Raw genomic sequence first — 23,238 nt, forward strand, 5'->3', positions numbered from 1 at the left:
CGCGGGGGGCAAGTGAAAAGCCCTATCGGGGGTGTAGGGGGGGGGGGGGACTCATCTGTACCAGGCTCACTCACACATGAAAGTCTCTGCAGTAATCCAAGGATGCACACGGATCCGTGAACCAGTCTTGAGAGGCTCTGTGCTTCTGGCAACCGTCCAATGTGCAGCGATCAACAGTTGAAGTTTTTCCTGGCATGGAGCTGCATGGTGTTTGTGTGGGTGGGGGGCTAAGAATTCACCTAGGGAATGCATACCTGGAGAGAGTGTGGGGGTGCTCTCCAGGGGGAAAGGTCTAATCTTGGAGGGAGATTCCTGCATTCTGGAGTCAACCCTATGGGAGCAAATGTAACCCTAACTGGCAAAGGGACTCCAGCTCAGTGGCTGTCTGAATGGAGAATGTCTGAACTGGGAGTTGGGGAATCTCATCGCAGGGTGTGTGCCTGCAATATCTGAGCAACTGGGATGCTGTGGCATTCATTCGGGGTGCACACTGATGAGAAGATGGAAGGTGGCGGCGTGGGGGGCCGGTCTGGGTGTCCCCCGTCGTCGCCCGTCCGCCTACAAATGCAGCCGGGCCCCGGCGGGAGCGGGGGCATTGGTTGCTGCTGCTGCTGCTGCTGCTGCTGCAGGAGAAGGAGGGAGGCGGCCGGCGTTGCTCGGCCCCGGGCAGCACGATGGGCGTGCGGCGCTGGCTGCTGGCGCTGCTGCTGCTCTGGCTGGCTCTCAGCCCCGGCTCCGGAGGTGGGTGGCTGCCTTGCATGGCCGGCGGGAGACAACCGCACTTGTTGCCCGCCGGGGGAAGAGGTGGGCGGCCGGCGCGGGGGAGCCTGCGGGCGGGCCCCCGGCGCCGGGCTCTCTCTCTCTCGCGCTCGAGTCCTGTCTGGCCCTTCCTTCCTTCCTCGCCGGGGCGCACAGGGGGCGCGCAGCGAGATGGCGGGCGGGCTTTGAATCGGAGGGCCGGGGCGGGAGGTCGTGCAGCCGGGTTGTGCACACGCGGCGGCGCCCCTGGGAGGCAGAGCCTGTCGCTGCAGGCTGGGGGAGCCTGGCTAAAAATAAAGCGGTTTAATATACCCTTCCCTCCCGGTGGGCGGGTTGGGATCTCCGGATGAGACGGGAGGGGGCTCCTGCAGGCCGCTGCTCCACTGGGCACCCCCAAGTGCCGCTTACATTTGGCGTACTTCCATCCCCCCCATAAATGTCCAGCACCCTCATTGTGTGTGTGTGTGTGTGTGTGTGTGTGTGTGTGTGTGTGTGTGGCCTTCGGACTTCACGAAATCGTGACCTTCCCTGCCGCCGGCGAGGGTCATGCCTGTAGCAGCTGTTCCCTTTGGCAGGATTTCAACAGGTGAAGCCGCTCCCCGGGCTGCCCGTTCGAGCCAGAGAAGGCTAGACCTGTTGAATTCCTGCCGCCGTTCGAAAGCTCAGAGGGAGGGATGACGGGGCTCCCGGGCGCCTGGCTCCGCAGCGGAGGAGGTTTTTTTTGGCAAAGCGGCGGACACCGGGAGGGTCTCTCCAGGTGGGGGAGGGGCTGGCCTCTTGGCCGAGGCCTTCCCCACCTGCCCTGAGATGCTGAGGAGGGGGGGGGGCGGCTCCCCGGAGCGCTTGGGCCAAAGCAGCAGCTGACAGGAGGGAGAACACCTGACTCTCCACTCCCCGTCAGCAGATGCCGGAGAGCGGCAGCCAATGCTGGCGCTCGGCACGTCCCACTCTTGGCACCGCCGGGTCCGGCTTGCCCAGCGTACAGCTTTCGAGGGCCACTTCAGGGCCAGGCGGTGGGGGAAAGAGGCTGGCACCAGCTCGCTCCTTCCAAACATCGGAGAAGGCGGCGTTGCTCTCCAGATGCTGCCTGTGCTGTGCCCCCCCCCTGCTCCGCTGCCCAGTTTTAAGGCGGGGTGGGGGGAGGGGGGTCATTTCCGAGACCCATTTCCAGCACCCAGCCTAGGAACTGGTGAAGTAAATAACACAGTGTCTCTGAGCATGGACAGAGTGGGATTTGGCCCCCCCCCTTTTTAAAAGAGGAAACTGCAACCCATTCCTGTTGCATCTGGATGAGAGGTTCTGGAGCAAACAATTTGACTTCGAGGGAGGCGGGCGATTATTATGCTTTGCTGTTTTTCTGGGCACTTCCCAGTCATCGTTCTGGCATCCTTTTTTTAAAAGAGGAAACTGCAACCCGTTCCTGTTGCATCTGGGTGAGAAGTTCTGGAGCAAACAATTTCACTTTGAGGGAGGCTGGCGATTATTATGCTTGCTGTTTTTCTGGGCACTTCCCAGTCATCGTTCTGGCGTGGCTTGAATCTTTCCCCTAAATGGTACACTCTAATATCCCTACACCCTAATAGGCTGTGTGGGGAATCCCCAGGTATGGAGCTTGCAGGCACCAGCAACTGAGGTGGCATTCTAGTGGGATGGAGAAGTGTGGGGGGGGGCAGGAATCAGGGGGTCAGGGACCGAGCAGTTAGTAAAAGCAACTGATGTGTTACAAGGTTAAAGCACAGGGCTCACTATTGACTCCCTCAGAGAGGCGAATCCTCATCGTGTCGCCGCACAGACTCTGTTGGTCAAGTTCACTAATGCATAAGCCAAGTCTACACCGTTTTAACCCCACAGAGTACGTGTGTCAGGTTTCCTATGTGCTTCAGATACGTGCAGCTAGAACAGGAAGTGATTTACAGGTATGTGTATTTTTCACTGTGTGCACATGGCAAACCATTGTTACCCCTCATATCCTGACTAGCATTTGTACGGGGCTTTAGAGTGCTCACAGTACTTCACATATCTTGTTAGGATGACAACCCTGCAAGGTAGGCCAGTATTATTATCTGAGAGATTACAAATGGCCAGAACCACCAAAAGAGCTTGTGGTAGGATGAGAACCAAGCACTTCCTGGTTCACAGGCCAGTCTCCGAGCCAAGCATTCTTTACACAAATACTTGCACCGAAATGAGACCCTGTGGTGTAGTGGTTAGAGTGTTAGACTAAGACTTAGGAGACCCCAGTTCAAGGCCTCACTCACTCATGAAGATCACCAGATGATCTTCGGCCAGTCAGTCTTTCTCAGGCTAGCCTACCTCGGAGGGGTGTTGTGGGGATAAAACGAGGAAGGGAGGACTGAGTTCTTTGGAGGAAGGGTGTGATAAAAACATGGTGGATATGTTTTGCGCTGTGAAGAAATACCCCTGAGTACCAGCATTTTGAGGGGAGGTGGAGTGGGACCAAGGTGGTAGAATGGACAGCAGATGGAAAATTATATTTTTGGAATGTCTCCATATGTTACAGAAAGCTCCATGCAAAAAGAAAATCGGCACAGCAAGCAGAGAGAGAGAGAGGGTTGGAACCTTCCTCCTCCCTAGTTCTCTACTTGGGTGGAGTTTTTTATGCAAAGGAACAATCAGAAATGGAATTTACTCCCTATAATTTGAAGTGGGGCTCTCTGTCCTACCGGCTCCTTCTCCAGCATGTGTGAACCGGGATGAAGCAAGGCATGCTGGGAGGCAGAGTGTGAGGGAGTAAAAAATAAGTACTGGGAGGAGGCCAGGTTGTACCCGAGCCACTTAGAAAGACAAATAGTGGCTTTAATTAGTGGTGGAGCAGGGGAGGGCAGCCCTGCCTTGCTCAACCCCCCCCCCCTTGCACTGGGCCCCTTAAGATAAGCCAGGCCTTGCTTGGGCAAATGTGCGTTCCTGGAGGTGCGCCTGTGTGCCTACGCATGGCCTTTCAGCAAAGCCACCCTCGGTATAGTATTCAGTTGGAAGTGCTTGTAAGAAACAAAAGGTCTCAAGTGACCTGACTCATGGGCCCGCCAAGACAGGGGAGCGCATGGCGATTGAAGGCTTTTCCCATTCGGCACTTGCCAGTAAGTAGATCTGATGGGAGTAAGCACACCGTGTTAGCGCTCTGAAGCCCCAAACTGTCGCTCTTTCTCTGAAGTGGGTGCAGATGTCTTCGGAGGGGATTTCCTGGATTAGTGGCGGCATGCTATCCTTAAAACGGTTGATTCCCCTCCATTAACTCCACAAGTAAGAGCCTGCATTTTGAAGAAGAGCAAGAGGGGAAGAAGATCCTCTTGGGGGTCCCTGCAGGGGCTGATGTGTGAAATCCAGACATGGATTGTTCCTCTGCTCTGCCGAAGGAGGGCACCTACCTGGCGTAGACCTGTAGCAGAGCATTTTGTGTGCCTTTCCCCAGAAACGCCAGTTCCAAGCTCTGCATCTCCAGTGTACATGTTTGAATGGAGAGTAGGGAATGTGTGTTAGATGGATGCACTTTGATCATGTTGTCAGACTCTGTCAAGTCTGGTACAAGGACAAATGGCTTCCCTCCCCTTCTTTTGTATAGAGACTGAATTTAGATTCTGATGCAGGGTAATCTGGAACCAGAAGCTGGTTGCAATTCTGAGCGAACTAAGGTGGAGTAAAGGGGATATTGCCCTGCCCTGGATGGCCCCGGCTGGCCTGACCTCATCAGATTCGGAAGCTAAACAGACTTGGCCCTGGTTAGCATTTGGATGGGAGTCCACCAAGGAAGTCCAGGGTCGCTTCTCAGAGGAGGCGATCACAAACCACCTCTGAACATCTCTTGGCTGGAAAACCCTATGGAGTCACCCTACAGTTGCCTGCAGTTTGGCAGTACTTTCCACCACCAAGATATCTTAAAGGGTCCCCCCCCCACTCCTAGTTTTCTAGGCATTTGAGGTGTGTACACTTCTAGCCTACACTGAAAGTCTTCTGTACATCCAGGAAGGAAGGAAACTTGAAATGAACCAGAGATGCTTGCAGTTGTAATCATGAGTCTGTACCACTTCACAGGCTTCTTCGACCAACCACTGATCATGAGACTGCAGGGCTTTGAACAGGCACATCACACGAAGAGGGCACGAGTGGAAACTCGTTGCTACAGCATAGTGCAGTACGGCCACTACAACGGATGGATTTGGAAAGAAGATGAGATTGCCTGTATCCATGGCTAATCTCTTAAAACAGCCAAAGGTGTGACCTCTCTGTTGTCAGAGATGGTGTACCACTGATTGACAGATGCTGGATTTACCAGGAGGTGGATATAACCACCTCCTTTGCTGGGGAGCGTACTGCGGAGACAGTCCAAACCATTGTTTCTGGGAGATCATTTCCACATGGAAATGAAACATGCCTTCTAACCGAAAAGAAGAAAAATAGTATTTTTTCCCCTAAGCAAGACAACAGTATAATCTAGGCGGTGTACTAATCATATCCCCAATCTCTTCCATCACTGACTCAGCTTGGAACGTTGCCACGGGCCCCCATTTAAAGAAAAGAGCCTCTGATGCGAGGTGTCTAGTTCTGGTGCGTGTCAGGCGGACGCCTGCAGCCATGCAGGTCTCGCCGATGGCCCTTTGTTGACAGGAATTCAATGTTCTTCTCTCCCCCCCCCCATCCCTATAACAGCAGGGACAAAGCCCTTTTCATGACAGTAACAAACCCCATCCTGTCTGTGTGGCTCAGTTTAGAAAGCGGTCAGGACAACAGCCCCCCAAGAGGGTCAGAGAGCCATCTCTGCAGTGGCACGACCAGCAGGGGGCATCTTGGCCTATACCGGCTGACAGCCGGCTCCTGTATTGGCCGCTGTACCTTTGCTCCCCTCGCCTTTGTGGGCAGGAGCCATAGGAGGAAGACGGCTGCATTCCCTCTTACGGAGAACCTCTCCCATAGAAAATCCTGTAAGGTTCCACTTCCTTTTAAACCCCCTGAAGTGTGTTTGCCCAGGCCGGTTTTCTGTAGACGGCTCCTAAGTGGTTGCCAGAAAGAGCTCTGAATTCAGGGCCTGCCGCTTTTCCCCCTGGGCCTTGTTCATAAGGATCCCCTGCACCGACAGGGAAAGGCAGGCATAGGTTATTTGAAGCATCCTGGGAGAGAAGAAATCTGTGCTTCTTTGGGACACTGCCCATGTTCCTGGTGATGCATCACAGTTCTGAACTAGGTGCGCAATGTGTGAATTGGACCCAAAAGCTTTTTTTGGGAAGAAGCGCAGATTCAGTCTTACTTTGAGCCAGCACTAATGTGCAACTCATCAGTATCCACAGTACTATGCCTGTGGTGTATATCTCTTTAAGATTAAGTTGTATCGTTTCTATACACCTGAAAAGGATTGAGAGAAGCACTCCTCCCCCTCTCCGTTTTTAAGCCTTCTTCCCTGCAGGTCGGGGCTTATCTTGTATTGAGGAAACTATTGAATAAACGAGGTCGTGGACCTGAACTGTATTGTGCTTGTGAGTACGGCTGCACCGCTATAATAAGAGACATTACAGTGCCAAGGGTCGATTGCACATCGCATGTTCTTTCTTATGCCGTGAAGTTGCACAACGTGCATTGCAGAGCCGTCTGTTCCAGATTTTGCTGAGCGGGGATTCGAACCTGAGTCTCCCAGGCTCTGCTGTGGCACTCATAGCATTGGTCACTTATACAGTACAGGGGAGCTGAACCTCAAAGGCAAGGGAAGCACAGCCTGTCAGGAAGGGTATCTAGCTGGCCGATATGAGATCAACTTGGACCCATTTTGTCAGGAGGTGGTAAGTGACTCCTCTCTTTTGGCTCTTCTCCCTCCCTCCTGGCTGTTCCAAGGGTCCTGGCTACTGTACTGTCCTGAATCTCCTTCAGGGGGATTAAGGGCCACATGGTTGTGCTGGAATGTTGGATGCTTTGAGCTAGATTAATTTACAGCACTCCAGGAGTGGGTGGCTGCCTGGTTCGACGCCAGCCGGAGGCTGCTTCCTCACCAGAGATGGTCGCCGTCCAGTCAGAAAGGGTCTAGAGCAGTGTCAGTGAGGGAGAGCTCGCCACCGCCCTAGGTAGCTGATTCCTCTGTGGCACAACTCTTACTGTAAAAAAAGGTTTCCCTGAGATCCAGCCCTTCCCGCCCTTAATTTAAACATCCAGAAGCCAAATCTCTTGCTCACAACTTGAATGCCAGTAGCTCACAAAGTAGAATTTTTGCTCACAAGACCCCACAGCTTAGAGGGAACATTGGTCTAGAGTTGTTTCCTCTAAGCTGTGGAGTCTTGTGAGCAAAAATGCTACTTTGTGAGCTACTGGCATGAAGGTTGTGAGCAAGCGATTTGGCTCCTGCATAAATCAGTTTGCTCTGGAGCCCCATCTTCCCTGAGCTGAGATAAAAATCTGTGTGCCGGAGGTGAAAAAACGGTGAGCTAGCTCACACTAACTCAGCTTGGAGGGAACTAGACTCTTGATCCTTGTACACATGCTGGATGTGCGTATGGCAGAGTTGCACGCGACGTCGAGCATGTGGAATGCGCTCAGGACTTCAGGAGGTGGGAATGGACGTGCCCGGTCTCTCGAGCAGTCTGGGACCTGGCCAGTGCTTTGTAGGAGGGGAGTCAGGCCTGGGTGGCGGCAGCAGTGTGTCGATGGAGTGTGGGATGGAAACGGGACGGATCTCCAGCTGAGCTCCGAACTGAGGGTGCGGATCAAGGGCCGTGTCACTTCGATGCTTGGCGTGGAGCGCCGAGTGTACTCGTGGGGCAAGGAAGGAGCAAGAGCAGATATTGCTGGGCCGAATGGATCCTCTCCGTTATGGCGGGGCCTGCCGGAAACACTTTGCCGCTGAATGGCTCCTGTTTGGGGTAATTCAGGAAGCTCGACCTGGGCGGGATGCCATGCTTATTAGGTAGCTTGTGTCTGAAAAGAAGACTGGCCTTCATCTTAGCTGGTGAGCCAGAAGGATTCTGGATGTAGCGAGTCCACTGGGGGGGAGGGGCATCTGGAAGGAAGGCCTTGAGGAAGCCAGCCGCCATGTCTGCTGCGAGGTTGGCGGCTTCCTGAAGGTTCTGCTGGGGCCTAGTAAGACAGAGGCCTCGTTCTGCGTTGGGGGCAGCCGCGCTGACCTTTTTCTGGCTCTGTGAGTGAAAATGACCCTTTCTCCCCTTACTGATCTATCATGTTTACTATCAAGGTGGTTAAATGAAGGGCACTCTCTCCTCTTTTCATGCTAGGGGAAATACCTGGAGATTTTGAGGGCGGAGGCTAAGGAGGGCGGGGTTTGGGGAGGGGAGGGACTCCCGTGGGGTACAATTGTCATAGAGTCCCATCTTCCAAAGCAGTCATTTTCTCCATGTGAAGTGATCTCTGTTGCCCGGAGATACGTTGTACTCCCAGGAGATCTCCAGCCACCACCTGGAGTTTGGTAACCCTATTGTGTGCACATTTATGGATGGGAGGTGGAACTGGCATCTTTGAGCAGGGCTTCAGCTGTGCCCAACTTCCAGTCTAGGAACATAAGAAGAGCCTTGTTGGGTCAGACCAAGGTCCCTCTCATCTACTTCCTATTCTCAATAGTGGCCAGCTCTGTGGCTCCGGAAAGAGGACAGACACGAAGGCAAGAGCCCCGACCCCCTCTTTTGCCTCCTGGCAACAAGCATTCAAGGGCATGGCCGCTTCAGAACCTTCTATTTAGCTGTCATTCAATATGATGAACAATTGAATAGCCAACTACCAGGTACACCTCTCCTCCGGTGAATGGTTCTGATTTCTCCTTTAAAGCTTAAGGTTGTCGCCTTATCTTGTGACAGTGAGTTTCACAAATCAAGTATATGTTGTCTGAGGAAATGTTTTCTTTTGACTGGCCTGACACTACTGCCCATCAGTGTTCCCTCTAAGCTGAGTTAGTGTGAGCCAGCTCACAGGTTTTTAGCCTCCAGCTCACACATTTCTGTCTTAGCTCGGGAAGGATGGCTCCAGAGCAAACTAATTTATGCAGTACCCAAATCGCTCACTCACAACGTTAATGCCAGTAGCTCAAAAAGTAGAATTTTTGCTCACAAGACTCCACAGCTTAGAGGGAAAATTGCTGCCCATCCATTTCTTTGGGTTTTTTTCTAAGTGCCGGGAGAGGGAGATATAAGTTCTCCCTGTCTATTTTTTCCCACACCCTACATAATGTTATAAACATCTATCACATCCTCCTTTCATTCATTTTTTTTTCCAAAATGAAAAAAGCCCCTCTCATAAGGTAGGTACTCCATCATCTTTGAGGGCTTTTTCTGCATCTTTTTTCAATTTTGTGATACCTTTTTTGACACGGGACAACCAAACTTTGCACAGTATTTAATTGTACACACTAAGTAAATGCTTAACATTAAGAAGAAGGATTTATGCCCCACTCTTCACTCGGAGTCTCAGAGTGGCTTACAATCTCCTTCTCTTCCTCTTCCCACAACAGACACCCTGTGAGGTAGGTGGGGCTGAGAGAGCTCTGAGGGAACTGCTCTGAGAGAACGGTGACTGACCCAAAATCACCCAGCCGGCTGCAAGTGGAGGAGTGGGGAATCGAACCCGGTTCTCCCAGATTAGAGTCCACCGCTCTTAACCACTACACCAAAATTAACCATTACACCAAAATGGGACTCATTCTTAAAATATGAAAGGTGTTTCTGAGCACGTGAAGAGTGCTATTCCTTTCCTCACTGACTAGCATATCCCACTTTCACACAAAAGGGATGTGGCTTGTAGACTGATGATGATGACTTCCCAGCCCCTTCTCCCCCATCCCCAAGAAAATTAACCTTTCCATATTGGCAACTGTGAGTGTGTACCCTAAGCACTGATGCTAATTCCACATTAACAAATATGATGTGCAAAGATCTGATTATAAATGTGTTGCGTTAGATGCTGAAGGAGCAGCAGGTACAGTTCGGACTTTTTGTGACCTGGATAAAGATACAAGGAGCCACGAATCCATCTAGCCAGAGCTGTCTTACCTGCTTAGCACCACTCTCCCGCAGAGGTCTCTTCGCTAGAGATGGCAGGGACTGAACCCGGGATTCTCTACATGTAAAGTGTGCACTGTGCCACACATCCACTCCAGCAGGAGACAGGGTTACGTGTTTGGGACCGGCTTGTGTTTGAGGTACTGGGCTTGGTTCTGATCCTGTGCCGAACAACAAGGCAAGGGAAGCTGACGGGCTGGATGCAGAAGAGAGGAAGTCGTATTTTGGGATGAATGGTTAGGAGGAGAGGGGTTTATCTAACCTGGTGACATGAGGATATCCATGGGAGAGGGCCGAACGCCCCTCCCCTTCCCCCCCTTCCCCCCATGCTTCCTCCTCGGAAGGAAATGGATGGTGCACCCTTTGAGATGAGATTACAGGGGCAGAGTCCTTCCTTTCTGGAGGCCCAGCGAGGCTTTCTGCAAGCCTGGAGACTTGGCCTGGCATTGAAATGGGGGACCCGTCTATAAAATTGCCCACCTCCTCCTTCCTGTTCTTGGCCTGCCAACATCTCCCCGTGTGGCTGGCCACACATTTAGTGAACAAAGACTCCGTATTGCAGGAATGAGCAAGTCCAATGAGTAACCCGCTTTTGTGGACTCAGGGAGCATTCCTGTTGGAAACGTTGATTTCCAAATCCTCAGTGCTTTACAGCAGAATGCGAGTGCTCGTGTTGCTCATGCGATATTTTTTTTTAAATGGCTGCATGTGTTCCACTGCCAGATCCAGGGCTCCCGAGCAGACTGTCGAAATCCAGCTGCTGATGCACCCAGATGCGTATGTCACTTGACCAGAGCAGCATGGCTTTTTCATGATCTCATTATGAGATTACAACCAAGTAATTAACCAAGGAGAACCTTGAGAACCTGAGACTCAACACAAGAACCTTAGCTTTTGTTTTAAAACAAAAGTTCTGGTCCTTCTGCTGGTGAATAGGTTTGACACTCTGTGGGTCCTGACAGCTGAATTCTCCATTCCCGTAGGGATAAGGAGGTAAGCAGGATTTCCAGGGAGCAGGTCTCTTTGTAGCTCTTCACCCGGTTACGTCACCAGTGGGAGCCCCAAAGTGTGCAGATTTGCCCAACCGAGATTGCATAATTCTGTTTTTCTTACTGCATAACTTTTTGGTTATTCTTTTTGAAATATTCACCATGTGATCTGAGTGCGTACAGTGCCTTTACTGGAAAATATTGTGTTTGAGGTTGTATCTGGGGAGACTCAAAATGCTTGTTAGCGGTGTCTTGTCTGCAGTAGCTCTTTGCTACATGCAAGCTTTTATTTGAAGCTGTTGCGAGCCGCGAAACTGAATGGCCCCACTTGCCCTTAGAGAGACAATAGCATGCCATTTGGTAGAGTCTGTCTTCTTCTGGGTACCAATTAAGAGTACCTGTATAGGGTGAGAATGTAAGCCTTTGTGTAACACTTGCCGGATGTGAAATAGCTGCCAAATTCTCTGCAACTGACCTGTTCTGCCAGACATTGACTCTGGCCCTAGGCTGCGTGAGTGTTACATATTCTTCTACATTGTGCCAATGTGGTGCAAAGGTGAGAGTGTCGGACCAGAATTAGGGAGGCCCTGGTGTCTAGGGTTGCCAACAACATGGAGGCAATACGTCCTGGCCCTTTAATAGAGGTTTAATGAGGAGGTTGAAGCTTTTCAGGGCATGGAGGTAAATAACATCACTTGGTTGGTAACATTCCATTAAGCCTTTGTTAAAAGGGCAGGACATTCCCCCCCCTGCCCCGCCCCCGTGCTGCTGGTTCATAGTTTAATTGGTTCACAGTCTCTGCTTACTCATGAAGCACATCACCTTTCTGCCTGGTCTACCTCACAGGGTTGTTGTGAGGATAAAACTGGGGTTGTAGTGGAGGGCACCAGAGACACTATTCTGAGCGCCGGGTGGAAGGGTTAATAATGTTAATAACAGGGTTATTAATGTTAATAACAGCGGCAATGAGAAACCAAGTGCACAATTCGCCATCTCATATCTGCCCCTCCCCAGATTTCTAGTCCTTATTGATGCAGGGTTTACTGTAGACTAATAGCGGCATCATTTCCTTGCTGGACACACACATTTCACATTTCTTTTTGTCTCCTTGTCATTCCTACTCATATTTTCAAAATACCATGAAAGTGTCCAGAGTGGGGTCTGATGGAAAGGATGCATCGCCGGGGGGTATTGATAGTGTGATGAGTGTAGAGGCCACAGATATATCTGTGTGAAGGGTCTGATGGAAAGGATGCATCGCCAGGGGGTGTTGATAGTGTGATGACGAGTGTAGAGGCCACAGATATATCTGTGTGTGGCGGGTGTGTGTGTGTTCACCTCCAGCCTTGAAAGCAGCAGAACGGATTTAAAAGTTCACAAGCATATGTTCCATATTAATCTTGTTGCATGGCGGTAGGGAAGATGTGGAAGTTTATACTCGCAGAGAATCTTTTAGCTCATTTGTTAATAATTAAAGTTAGCTCGACATTGGGAAAATGCTCAGGTTTCTACAGTTATGACAACAATCGGGATACTGTAGCCATGCGAAAGCTAACAGACTTTATTGTCGAATTCTTATGCAGGCCTCTCTGAGAAGCACATTTCCTGGAAATCGGCCTCACTTTCCAAGTTAATGCAGCTGTTGATAAACAAGGGTTGTCCAGTGGGGAAATAACATAGCTCACATGCACTTGCAGTGCATGCGAAAGGTCACAGGTTCAAGCTGCAGCGTCCAGCTTTGGGGAGACTCAGTGGCAGAGCTCTGCATGCAGAAGTGAAGACCTCTCTCTGCCGGAGACCTCAGAGATCTGCTACCAGAGTAGGCAGCATTGAGGGACCAGATTTGCATGCCGTCCTGAGACATACACTGCCATTTATATGTTATCAAAAGTGAAAAAGTCGTGCAGTGGAATATCAAACTATTACACACTTCATAATCTTCTGGGGAGGAAGTCATAAATGTTAGTGCCATAATATGCATTTTCTGTTTCCCTGGGGAGGGTGTCTATGTTGTCCCCTAAATAAATAAACCTTTTGAATGTATGTGTATATATATTATGTATACACACACACACACATGCATACATTTAAAAGGTATTTGTTTAGTGCATTTGTATTTATTTTCTTTTATACCCTGCCTTTCTTCCCAGTGGGTACCCAAAGTTGCCGACACATCATTCTCCTCTCCACCGTTTTTATCCTCACAACAACCCTGTGAGGTAGGTTAGGCTGAGAGTGACTGACCCGAGGTCACCCAGCAAGCTTCCATGGCAGAGAGGGGATTCAACCCCTGGGTCTCCCAGATCCTAGTCCGATACTCTATCGGTGCTTGCTGAAAGAAGGTAAATAAGGGTAATCTGGATGCAAAGCTCCACTGTACACAGTATATGCCGACCTGCCTTCTCCTTCAGGAAGGAAACCTGGGGCCCCTTCATTGTGGAACAGGTTGGCAACCTCTGGGAGATTAGGGTGTGGCAGAGGGTTCCCCCCCCTCCTCCCATACTGACATGATAACGTTCTCCTTTCTGTTGTTCCAGGGCCTTTGACTGAAACATCCGATGATGGGAAGGAGCCCAGGGAAGGGCACATCCGGAACCTGGTGCATCCCAAAGGAGTCCGGAGCGCTGTGGGACACCGGCCGAATGGCTGGCGGAAATATCGGCGTCCTCGCCCCCGCCTCTCCCACAAGGGACCCATGCCTTTCTAGCGCAGGTAGAGAATGCAGGGGGGGGGGTGCTGGTGGAGGGAGGGGGACGGGTGGGCAATCACAGGTCAGGAATCACCTGGCTGCATTTCATCAGGTGTATTCCGGAGTGTAGCTGCAAGGGTTGTGGTCCTCTTCCACTGGCCACAGTGGAATATGGACTTCATTGTGAATTTTCCCCAAATGTAGAGAGGTCTAACCTGGGGGAATGAGCTGAAGGCCACTTTCTGTGCCTGGACAAAGAAAGGGTGTAAGACGAGCCCTGCCGAATCAGACCAAAGGGTCCGCTCTAGTGCATCATTGTGCTTCCCTTAATGGCTAAGTGAATGGCTCTGGGAAGTCCACAAGGAAGGAAGGGGAAGGCACGGACATTTCTTTCTGTTTGCCTCCCAGCTGCTGGCATTACGGCACCCTGACCCTGAACCTGGAGGTTCCACTTAGCCATCATCCTGGCTAACAGCCACTCAACAGCCACTCACTCTCTTAAGTGGATTTGTCTTCCATAAATGTATCGAATTTCGTTTTAGCACGACCGGTTTATTGATTTAGGGTATTTATGTACCCCTCCTTTCTCCCCAACGCTGTCAGGATCCAAGGCGGTCCACAGCAACCCATACTATAGAAAAGTCGTCTATTAAAATCCTTAAAACACATCATTAAACAAATAAGGCAGCGTCCGCTTTGCCAGAAAATCCAAAAGACCATCACCTGCCTCACCCCTTCTGGGAGGCTGTTCCGCAGCCATTGGGGCGCAATGGAGGAAGCCTGAATGGCAACAGATGGCATTCTAAAGGGGATTGGTAGCAGGAGCGCAGTGACTGCATGAAGGGATGCCAGCCTCCAGGGGGGACCTGGGGATCCCCCGGAATCCCAGCTCATCTCCAGACGACAGAGGCCAGTTCCCCTGGAGAAAATGGATGCTTTGGAGGGTGGACTCTTGTGGCCTTCTCCCCCACTGAGGTCCCTGTGCTCCACAAGGCTCCACCCCCAAATCTCCAGAAGTTTCTCAACCTGGAACTGGCAACCAGTGTTCCCTCTAAGCTGAGTTAGTGTGAGCCAGCTCACAGTTTTTTAGCCTCTGGCTCACACATTTTTGTCTTAGCTCAGGAAGGAGGGCTCCACAGCAAACTAATTTATGCAGGAGCCAAATCACTCGCTCACAACTTTAATGCCAGCAGCTCACCAAGTAGGATTTTTGCTCACAAGACTCCACATCTTAGAGGGAACATTGCTGGCAACCTACCCCCCCCTTCCCCCCTGCCAGTGGCCAGTGGGACCTGCAGAGGTTCACAATCAGAGAGATGGTCCTTCAAGTAGGTAGGGCCCAGGACACCTGAGCTAGTAACCACCATGTCTGAATCCCATCAGTTAACTAACTTAATTGTGTGAAGAAGGACTTCATTTTGTCTGCCCTTGGATTGTGAACGGGGTGGCACCGGCAATACCCACTTTTTAAGTTGGGTTTAACAGGGGACGAGATTTCGTTTAGGACAGATCACCACTGAATAGGGATGCCAGCCTACTTGTGGGACTGGGTGATCCCCCGGAATTACAGCTCCTCTCCAGATGACAGAGATCAGTTCCCCGGGAGAAAATGGATGCTTTGGAGGGTGGACTCTTACGGCATTTGTACCCCATTGGGGTCCCCTGTCCTCCCCAGGCTCCACCCCCCCAAATCTCCAGAAGTTTCCCAACCTGAATCTGGCAACTCTACCCCTCCACCCTCCACCCCCCACCAATGGCCAGGGGAGACCTGGCAAACTTACCTCTGAAAATCTCTTGCCCTGAAAATCCTATGGGGCCACCGTAAATAGGCTACGACTCGACTGGACTTTCCACCACTGCTAGATGGATCAAAGCCAGGAACCTACATAAGAGCATAAGAGAAGCCAATGTTGGATCAGGCCAATGGCCCATCCAGTCCAACACGCTGTCACACATCAGGAGGTCCAGCAGTGGGGCCAGGACACTAGAAGCCCTCCCACTGTTGCCCCCCCCCCAAGCACCAAGAATACAGAGCATGCCTTGCCCCAGACCGAGAGTCCCTATCTATACCTTGTGGCTAATAGCCACTGATGGACCTCTGCGCCATATGCTTATCCAATTCCCTCTTGAAGCCGTCCATGCTTGTAGCCGCCACCACCACCTCCTGTGGCAGTGAAGTCCATCCTCTGAGACTATTGAGCAAGTGGTGGTTTTGGGCACTGGGCATAGGCCATGGCTGCTTGGCTAGTCGGCCTCGTGGTCTGTTTCCACAAGAGGGTGACAAAAACGGCCCTCAGCGGCAGGGTCGGTCTCGCCCACTGAGCCGATTTGTGCTGGAGGGGGAGAGGATCCTGGGCTTGGAAGGGTTCAAGACAAGCAATTTGCAGGGGGTGGGGTTGACTCTCCTAACTGACTCTCTGTTTTTGTTTGCAGGGTCAAGGCCCTCCCTGGGAAGCCCACCCCCCTTCCGTGACCTCTCTGCTTGATAAACCATCTGCTTGTTCAAGGCTTCCCCCCCCCCAATGGTAGAATGTGGCCCCCTCCTGTCTGCGCTGCTGCCGTGGCCAGCACTGAGTATAAGGAGTGTGTGTGCAGCATCGTCCTCCCCTATTTCTGTTTTTCCTACTCAGGCTGGTCTCTGTTGGCAGAACCTCGCTCAGTCCCTCTCTCTCTCTCTCTGCCTTGCCAAGTTGCCTTCTGCAGAACCTGAGAAATAGAGGATTCTGGGGTTACCAGGGGAGGGGAAGGAAACGGGTAGCGATGGAGCTGGAAGGGCGCTCTCCTCTTTGTTTTGCATCCAGGGGCTGACTGGCCCTTTAACTGCCTGGGAAAGTGTCCCAGGGGCCATTGCCTTAGAGGGCCCCCTAGTGGCCAGGAGCGAGATGAGCCAAGCGCCCCCTACAGGGCTGGCTCAGATGGAGCCGTGGCAACAGTGAGAATAAATGTAGGCAGTGCCGAGCCCACGAGATGGCCGTTGTCCTCCCAGGCCGGCTCTGAGCCACGCGGCCCCTTCAGCACTGCCAGCACAGCAAGGGTCACTGGACTCGGCTTGTATCGGGGCCGCCTTAATGTCCCTGCTCCTTGTTTATATCCCTCATGGGAGAAGGTGCACAATGCATCATTGTTCTGAAGGATGCTCCAAGGTGTGGTTTGTGGTGAAACCACTCTGTGGGGGGTGGGGAGCTGTGGTCCTTCTCGGTCCCGTCCCCCGTCCCCCCCACCAACTGCCAAGTCACCGCTGTGGCTGAGGAGGCAGCTGGGACAAGGCCTTTGGGCCTTACAAGAAGCACTTTGTCAGATGGAGAGTCTCCTCCCAGGTCTCTCTGGGATCCCATTTTGCGTCCGTCCCCTCCACTGTGCTTTCTCAATAGGGCAGCGGCCCTCTTTTTTCAAAGAAAATCCTGGTCAGGCTCTGATGCTTTTAACAGCTCCGCGATATGCAGAAATGCAGCAGTTAAAACTTTCCCCTGAGAGGCAGCTCCCTGACAAGAAAAAGCTGCACATACCGATTTCCAGGGCCGAGGAGTCCTCTTCTGGGAGCTCGCTTCAGGGTCTGCCTTTGGTTCAACCTCATTCATGATTCTTGGCCTTTCTTGGTGCAAAATGCAGATTAAAAAAAAAACAAATGGCAGGCACAGCCTTGCAGGTAACTATGGGTGGATTTGAAAACCTTCCCCGCTGTCTCTCTGCCTTGCCCAAAAGCCAGTTTTGACCAACCTGGGCAGGTGCTTGTCTGTTCCATGTTGCCCTTCCCGCACTTCAGCAGTCTCCCCAGGACAGGAGCTGAGCCAGAGCACAGATCTCCTGGCAAGATCTCCTGGCACTTAACTTGGCAGCTTGTCTTCAAAGCGACAGCCGCCACAGCAGGCCGAGAGAGAGCAGCGCTTGCTTCCTTTGTGCAGAAAGCGTAGGAAACCAACCCTTGGGTGAGGGTGACTTAGCAGGAGCCGGCACAGTGTATCGGCCCAGAACATCAGCCATGAGTCGAGAAATCCACGTTCAGATGTTGACATCAGCCACAAACTCACTTAGGTGGCCTTATGCAAGCAGCTCTTCTCTCTGCTTCAGCCTCACCGCTGCAAGGAAGGGGGAATTCAGGCCTATCTTATAAGGATGTTGCAACTTAGATAACATACAGGGTAATGTCTGAACCCTTGAAATGTACTTCGTAATTGCAAAGTGCTTTTAAGGGATGAATTTGCATTGGAGAAACTGATTATCGTTTTAAAAAATGACTTCCTGTTTGTGGCTTTGGTCTTTGCCAGATACTCACAGCGGGTGTTGGAGGGAAAGAGGAGTAGGAGGGTTCATTCACTGTCTTATTTTTTGCACTTGGAAGCTTGGGGCTGGATTCATTACAGGCAAATGGTGTGTGGGGCTTTAAGGGAGCCCGGGGTGGGAGCTCACATCTGTATAACCTTTTTCAGGTGGCTGTTGACTTCTTTGTATAAAACCCACTAATTTATACCAACAAGGGGCATCTTGTCTAAAACCCTTGGTGGTAACTATTTTTTTTTTTTGTATGTGTGTGTCTGTAAAGATTTGTTCTGTGTAAATACAGCTTTATAATAAAGAGAGATGAAAACAATAAACCCTTATTTTTAGAGTTCCAGGCCTTTCTTCTCCCTCTTTCTTGGCCTTACCTTCTTGTGTGTGTGTCTGTGGGTGCCCTTGATAAGGTAAGGCCACTACAAATTGCTGCCCCCCCCAAAAAAAATTAGGGACTTCTTCTAGGGCTGTCTTGAGGTTGAACTGTTTGGGGAATAGTTCAGGATGCTGGTGAACAGGAGGTCCAGACTGGATTCTGGAGACCAACCTAAAAGCCAAGATCCTGGCACCAAGGCAGCATCTGTAACCTGAACTGGAAGATTCTAATTCACACATGCAGGCATTATCCCTCCACAAAACATTAACTGGGTGACCTACAAATCTACAGCAGCCTCAGTATAAAAACACATTGTGCTTGAAGTAAGACCCAAAAGTGATCTGCTGCTGCTCCCTTAATGACGCACTCATAAAATAACAGCTGGGGACACAAAAATTCAGTCTTGGTTCCCATTCACATATGCAAGCAGACATTTGGGCAGCGACTTAAAATACAATAGTGAGAGGCTGTGTAGGGGGGAGAAGGAGAATTGTTCAAGTAGATTGCTCTAATGTAGAGTGTGCGTACCAGTATTCCCTGTTTTGGATGCTGTTGCATTTAGAAGAATAGACAAGATGTACAAAATAAAGGCAAGGGGTAACAACATTGCTGCTTTTTAAAATGCATCAACAAAATTATTATTTATATAGTATCATTCGTGTGTATGGTGTTTTACAGTGCAAGAAAACCAAAGTGTACACTAAAATTTGACATAGTGGCCCTTTCTTATACGCCCAGGGAAACGCTGATTGCCACTTTGGGGTCAGGAAGCAATTTTTCTCCAGGCCAGTTTAGCTGGAGATCTTGGGTGCTTTTTTGCCCTCTTCTGGGCATGGAACAGTGGTCACTGGGGGGTGGGGGGATATTTGAATCTCCTGCATTGTGGAGCTGGTTGGACTAGATTACCCTAGAGGTCCCTTCCAACTCTATGATTCTATGACAAAGGGAAGAACGAATATTTATTATTTATTTATTATATAAGGTTTGCATACCGCCCTCCCCACAAGCGGGCTCAGGGCAGTTCACAACAGATTCTTACAAAACACATAAAATCTATTAAATAATTTAAAATACAATTCTAAAACCCAATAGCCATGTGGTACCATCATACAATTCTGTCCCCCCAGATTACATTAGCGATGGGGGAAGAGGGGAGAAAGCAGACTGTGAATGAGATCGGCATTAAGAACTATTCAACTCTTGAAAACGGTTGCTGTCTTCAGCCGTATGCTTGGCGGAACATCTCCGCCTTGCAGGCCCTTTGGAACTTAACAGATCCCCCAGGGGTCATATGGGCTTCATTCCTGTTGCATGTGCTCAGCTTTAGCAGGAGAGTGGGTACTAAGGGGTTCTGTGAAAAAAGTAGGTGTTGAGGATTTGAAAGAGATGACATTATACTGATGTCCAGGTATAAGGGGCAGCAAGGGAGAAAGGGTGGAGTCATTGGACGGAGCAGGGGACTTTTGGGCAGCTGAATGTGATGGGATTAGAGGAGTGATGGTCATGGCCAGAAACGTACCAAGGCGCGAGAGTGTGAAGGTGAGGGGCAGCGAGGCCCAAGAGTGTTCTGTGGAAAAGGACGAGGAGTTGGCCCTGGATCCAAGACAGGACAGTGTAGTGTTGACCCTCAGGCTGCTTCCAAGCCCTTATATTCTGTGTAGAAATGGAGCACTGGATGTACTCCAGTTCTTAAAAACCATGCATTAATCATAAAATAATTATAAAACAACTCTAAAAAAAGAAAGAAAAGTATTTTCATATTAGAAATTACTGGAGCGCCCTCTAGTGGCAGCCAGGGATTCCAGCTGGGTGCTTGTGCCATTTTACTCCATGGCGCTGAATGAATTTTGGCAGAAATCAGAGGGACCTTCCTGACTCCTTTATAAACGTAAGAAAGAGGCCTTGTCTGAAGGAGTGTGAGATGCACATAGGCCAAAGTGAAAAACCGGTACAGATAGACTCTAAGGTACTTAGCACGATCTGATGACCTTCGGTGTGGGTGACTACACATTAGAGGGCTCCCTAAATCAGGGTTTTTCCCTTTCAACCAAAAGGGCTTAAGGTTATCTGAAACAGCCTGCAGTCCGATGTGCCTGCCGAAGCAAGAGGCTGTGGTGATAACCGGCCATTAAGGCTCCCAGTATCTGTCTGAAACTGTCTTTCGTGCCCTTCCCAACTTTGTTGGGCTGTTTTCCGAGCAAAAAGGAGCCACAAACCTCTGCCTAAACCAAGTACATTTCAACACACACACACAATGTCTCATTTTAAGTGGTCAGGCTTCGTTAGAAGCAGAAGAACAGATTGCGGGACGTGTTGCCATAGTGACCAAACGGTGTGGTTTCCAGGGCAAGCGCCTTTTCCCGTGAGTATTCCTCCATTTCTTCCCCCTCATTTTAGGTCTGTGGAGAGGGGAACACGAGGGCGGTGGTTCTGTGTGGGGCAGCTACGAGAGAGAGCTAGGGTGGTACAATGGATGGAGACTAGGGGAACCCAGGTTCAAGCCCCGCAATGCCACCTTGGGCCCAGTCGCGGTCTCTCAGCCCAGCCCGCCTCGGAAAGTTGTAAAGAGGATATGAACCACAAACCAAGGATAGGATAGATTCATGAGGGATGGTGAAGAAAACCGGATGAGGTAGTTCTGACATAAAATCCTCTTCTGCTTTATAGTCCCTCTCAACCTAACCTTTCTCACTGAAATATGAAGATACCAACATGGGTATGACGTAGGGATGCCAGCCTCCGGGAAGGACCTGGGAATCCCCTGGAATCATAGCTCATCTTCAGACTACAGAGATCAGTTCCCCTGGAGAAAATGGATGCTTTGGAGGGTGGCCCCTGCGGCATTGTCCCCCACAGAGGTCCCTGTCCTCCCCAGGCTCCACCCCAAAATCTCCAGGAATTTCCCAACCTGGATCTGGCAACCCGACCCCCGCTGGTGGCCAGGGGGGGATCTGGCAACCCTAGCATGGCAGCCAAAGCTCCTTGAGGGAAAGCTAGGATACCAAATAAGACACTTGCCATTGCTGAAGCCAGAAAAAGCCACCAGTTTGCATCTAAACAATCGCTCACGGGGAAATCAATTTTACATCCTGTACATGGGGCAAAATCTCAAACTGGCCACTAGGCAACACTTCCAGGTTTATCTTACTGCTTTTTGTTGGGCAAGGGCCTTCTTTTCCTTCAGAAAACGACCTTTTTTGGTATGTGTGCTTACTACTTAAAGAGCCAGTTTGGTGTAGTGGTTAAGTGTGCAGACTCTAATCTGGGAGAACCGGGTTTGATTCCCCACCCCCCCACTTGCACCTGCTGATGTGACCTTGGGTCAGTCACAAGCTCTGGCACAGCTGTCCTTGAGAAAGAGCAGTTTGTGTCAGAGTTCTCTCAGCCCCACCCACCTCACAGGGTGTCTGTTGTGGGGAGGGGAGGGGAAAGGAGTTTGTAAGCCGCTCTGAGACACCTTTGGGTAGTGAAGGGCGGGGTATAAATCCAATATCTTCTTCTTCTTCTACAAAGATTGTCTGCGCAGCTAAAGGAAGACAGACCACACCTCCATGATCATGGGATAGGAGGTTACAATCATCCAGTCATGAACTGGTGAGGCCCCGAGCTGTTTGAGATCAAAGAAAATAAGAACTTTTCACAACAACTTCCAGTCCCCCCCCCCCCCTGTACTTTAGAAGGGCAGAAGAGCCATAACATTTATCTCTTTGTTCCAATATATTTGATTGCTGAGGCGGAAGTAATTTAATTTAGAACTGTAAGAGAATAGTTCAATAGTCATTATTTAGGCAATTTTCATCTCTCTGTCAGGTCCCTGGACCATACTTCATTTTTGTTTTATGTTCCTATATAATTCTCTTTCTCATCGCGGTTTTTATGTGTTCTGGTTTTCCTGTCCTTTATCCTTGAAGTCTTTAATAAATATAAAGAACAAAGAGACATGCCGAGGTTCAAGAACAGACTAGGAATTGTGCTTACCACCGAGGCAGCTTCCGCCCATCCAACCACAGTCCAACTTTCACCATTTTTCATAGCTAACAAAGAAAACTGGACAGCCTAACCTGTGAAATTCTGCAGGAGTGACTGACTTTAGGGTTATGCTGTGGTCTCCTTTTAACATATAACCTCTTGCCTTCACAGGAACAGGTTTCTTGCAACCCTCAGGTTAGTATAGCAGAGTCAGTTTGGTGACTTACAGCCACGGAAGATCCCTGAGTAGTGAACTCATCCTTAATCCTGTGGGTTAGGGACACAGGACTAAGGTCTCTGGGATTCTACAAAGACCTTTCCACAATAAGACGACATTCTCTGCTCTAGCCTTAAACCAGGAAGCCCCCAGCCTAAGTGCCAGGCATGGGACTTCCTCCTCAGTCCCAAGAGAACCCCGCAGGGAATACTGGAATCTCCGGAAAGTTTTGCATGGTTTGGCTTCTTGCCCTAGCTACTTCAAGGCTGTGCAGGTGGAGGATTTTTATCACCAGTGCTCCAAAGTCCTTTCCCTGCCTGTGGCATGCTTTGAAGATGCTGAGCTCAGCCCCTCTGGTGGCTCTGGGGCATGTAGCTTCCCATCTAAAAGGCCCAGTGTGTTAAGCCTGCTTCCTGTGAATTGGGCATGGAGCCAGAGTCTTTCACTGTGGGTGGGCTGGACTTATGCTTTTACTAGGATTTTATCTCTTTTCATAAGACCGCTTCCTCCTCCATCTTGCTCTCCTCGCCCACTATTCTGGGTGCCTGCTCAGTTTCTTAATGTTTTCATCTGACCCACTCTGATGTTACAAGACGACTTTGCAGACATGTCCCCTCTTGATACTATTGGTTGAGCTGCTCTGAGGTCACAGCCAGCTTGGGCTGCTCTGCGCTAAGAAAGAACTTAGTACACTTTAGAATTCAAACACCATGCTCCGTAAATAACTGTTAGGTTAGCATACTGCATAAACTGTTGCCTAGGCACCATGGACTTCCAAATGACACACGGATGGTATTAGTTGATTTTTGAAGCAAAGGAGGGAAAAAATGCACAATATTATATAGTTGCTGTGCATGATAGCCCAAAGTGAGTGCCTCAAACTACAGGAAATCTCCTTGGTCATATGAAAGAAAGATGGCTCATACTGCTGACCATCACCAGCTCCCAACAGTAACAGGTCAAGGAAGAAA

At 50.4% G+C, this 23,238-nt stretch overlaps 1 protein-coding gene across 1 annotated transcript; it reads left to right on the forward strand.

Annotated features, from left to right (window-relative positions):
* Positions 1 to 554: 554 nt before the first annotated feature.
* APLN (apelin) lies at positions 555 to 18,042 on the forward strand. The gene is made up of 3 exons (XM_015406154.1): positions 555 to 741; positions 13,285 to 13,459; positions 15,870 to 18,042. The coding sequence occupies exons 1-2, from the start codon at positions 675 to 677 to the stop codon at positions 13,452 to 13,454; spliced, it is 237 nt and encodes a 78-aa protein (XP_015261640.1). The 5' UTR covers positions 555 to 674; the 3' UTR covers positions 13,455 to 13,459; positions 15,870 to 18,042.
* Positions 18,043 to 23,238: the final 5,196 nt, after the last annotated feature.

Source organism: Gekko japonicus, unplaced genomic scaffold (assembly GCF_001447785.1).
Source record: "Gekko japonicus isolate JY-2015 unplaced genomic scaffold, Gekko_japonicus_V1.1 scaffold1040, whole genome shotgun sequence".
In the NCBI taxonomy this organism is placed as follows: Eukaryota; Metazoa; Chordata; class Lepidosauria; order Squamata; family Gekkonidae; genus Gekko; species Gekko japonicus.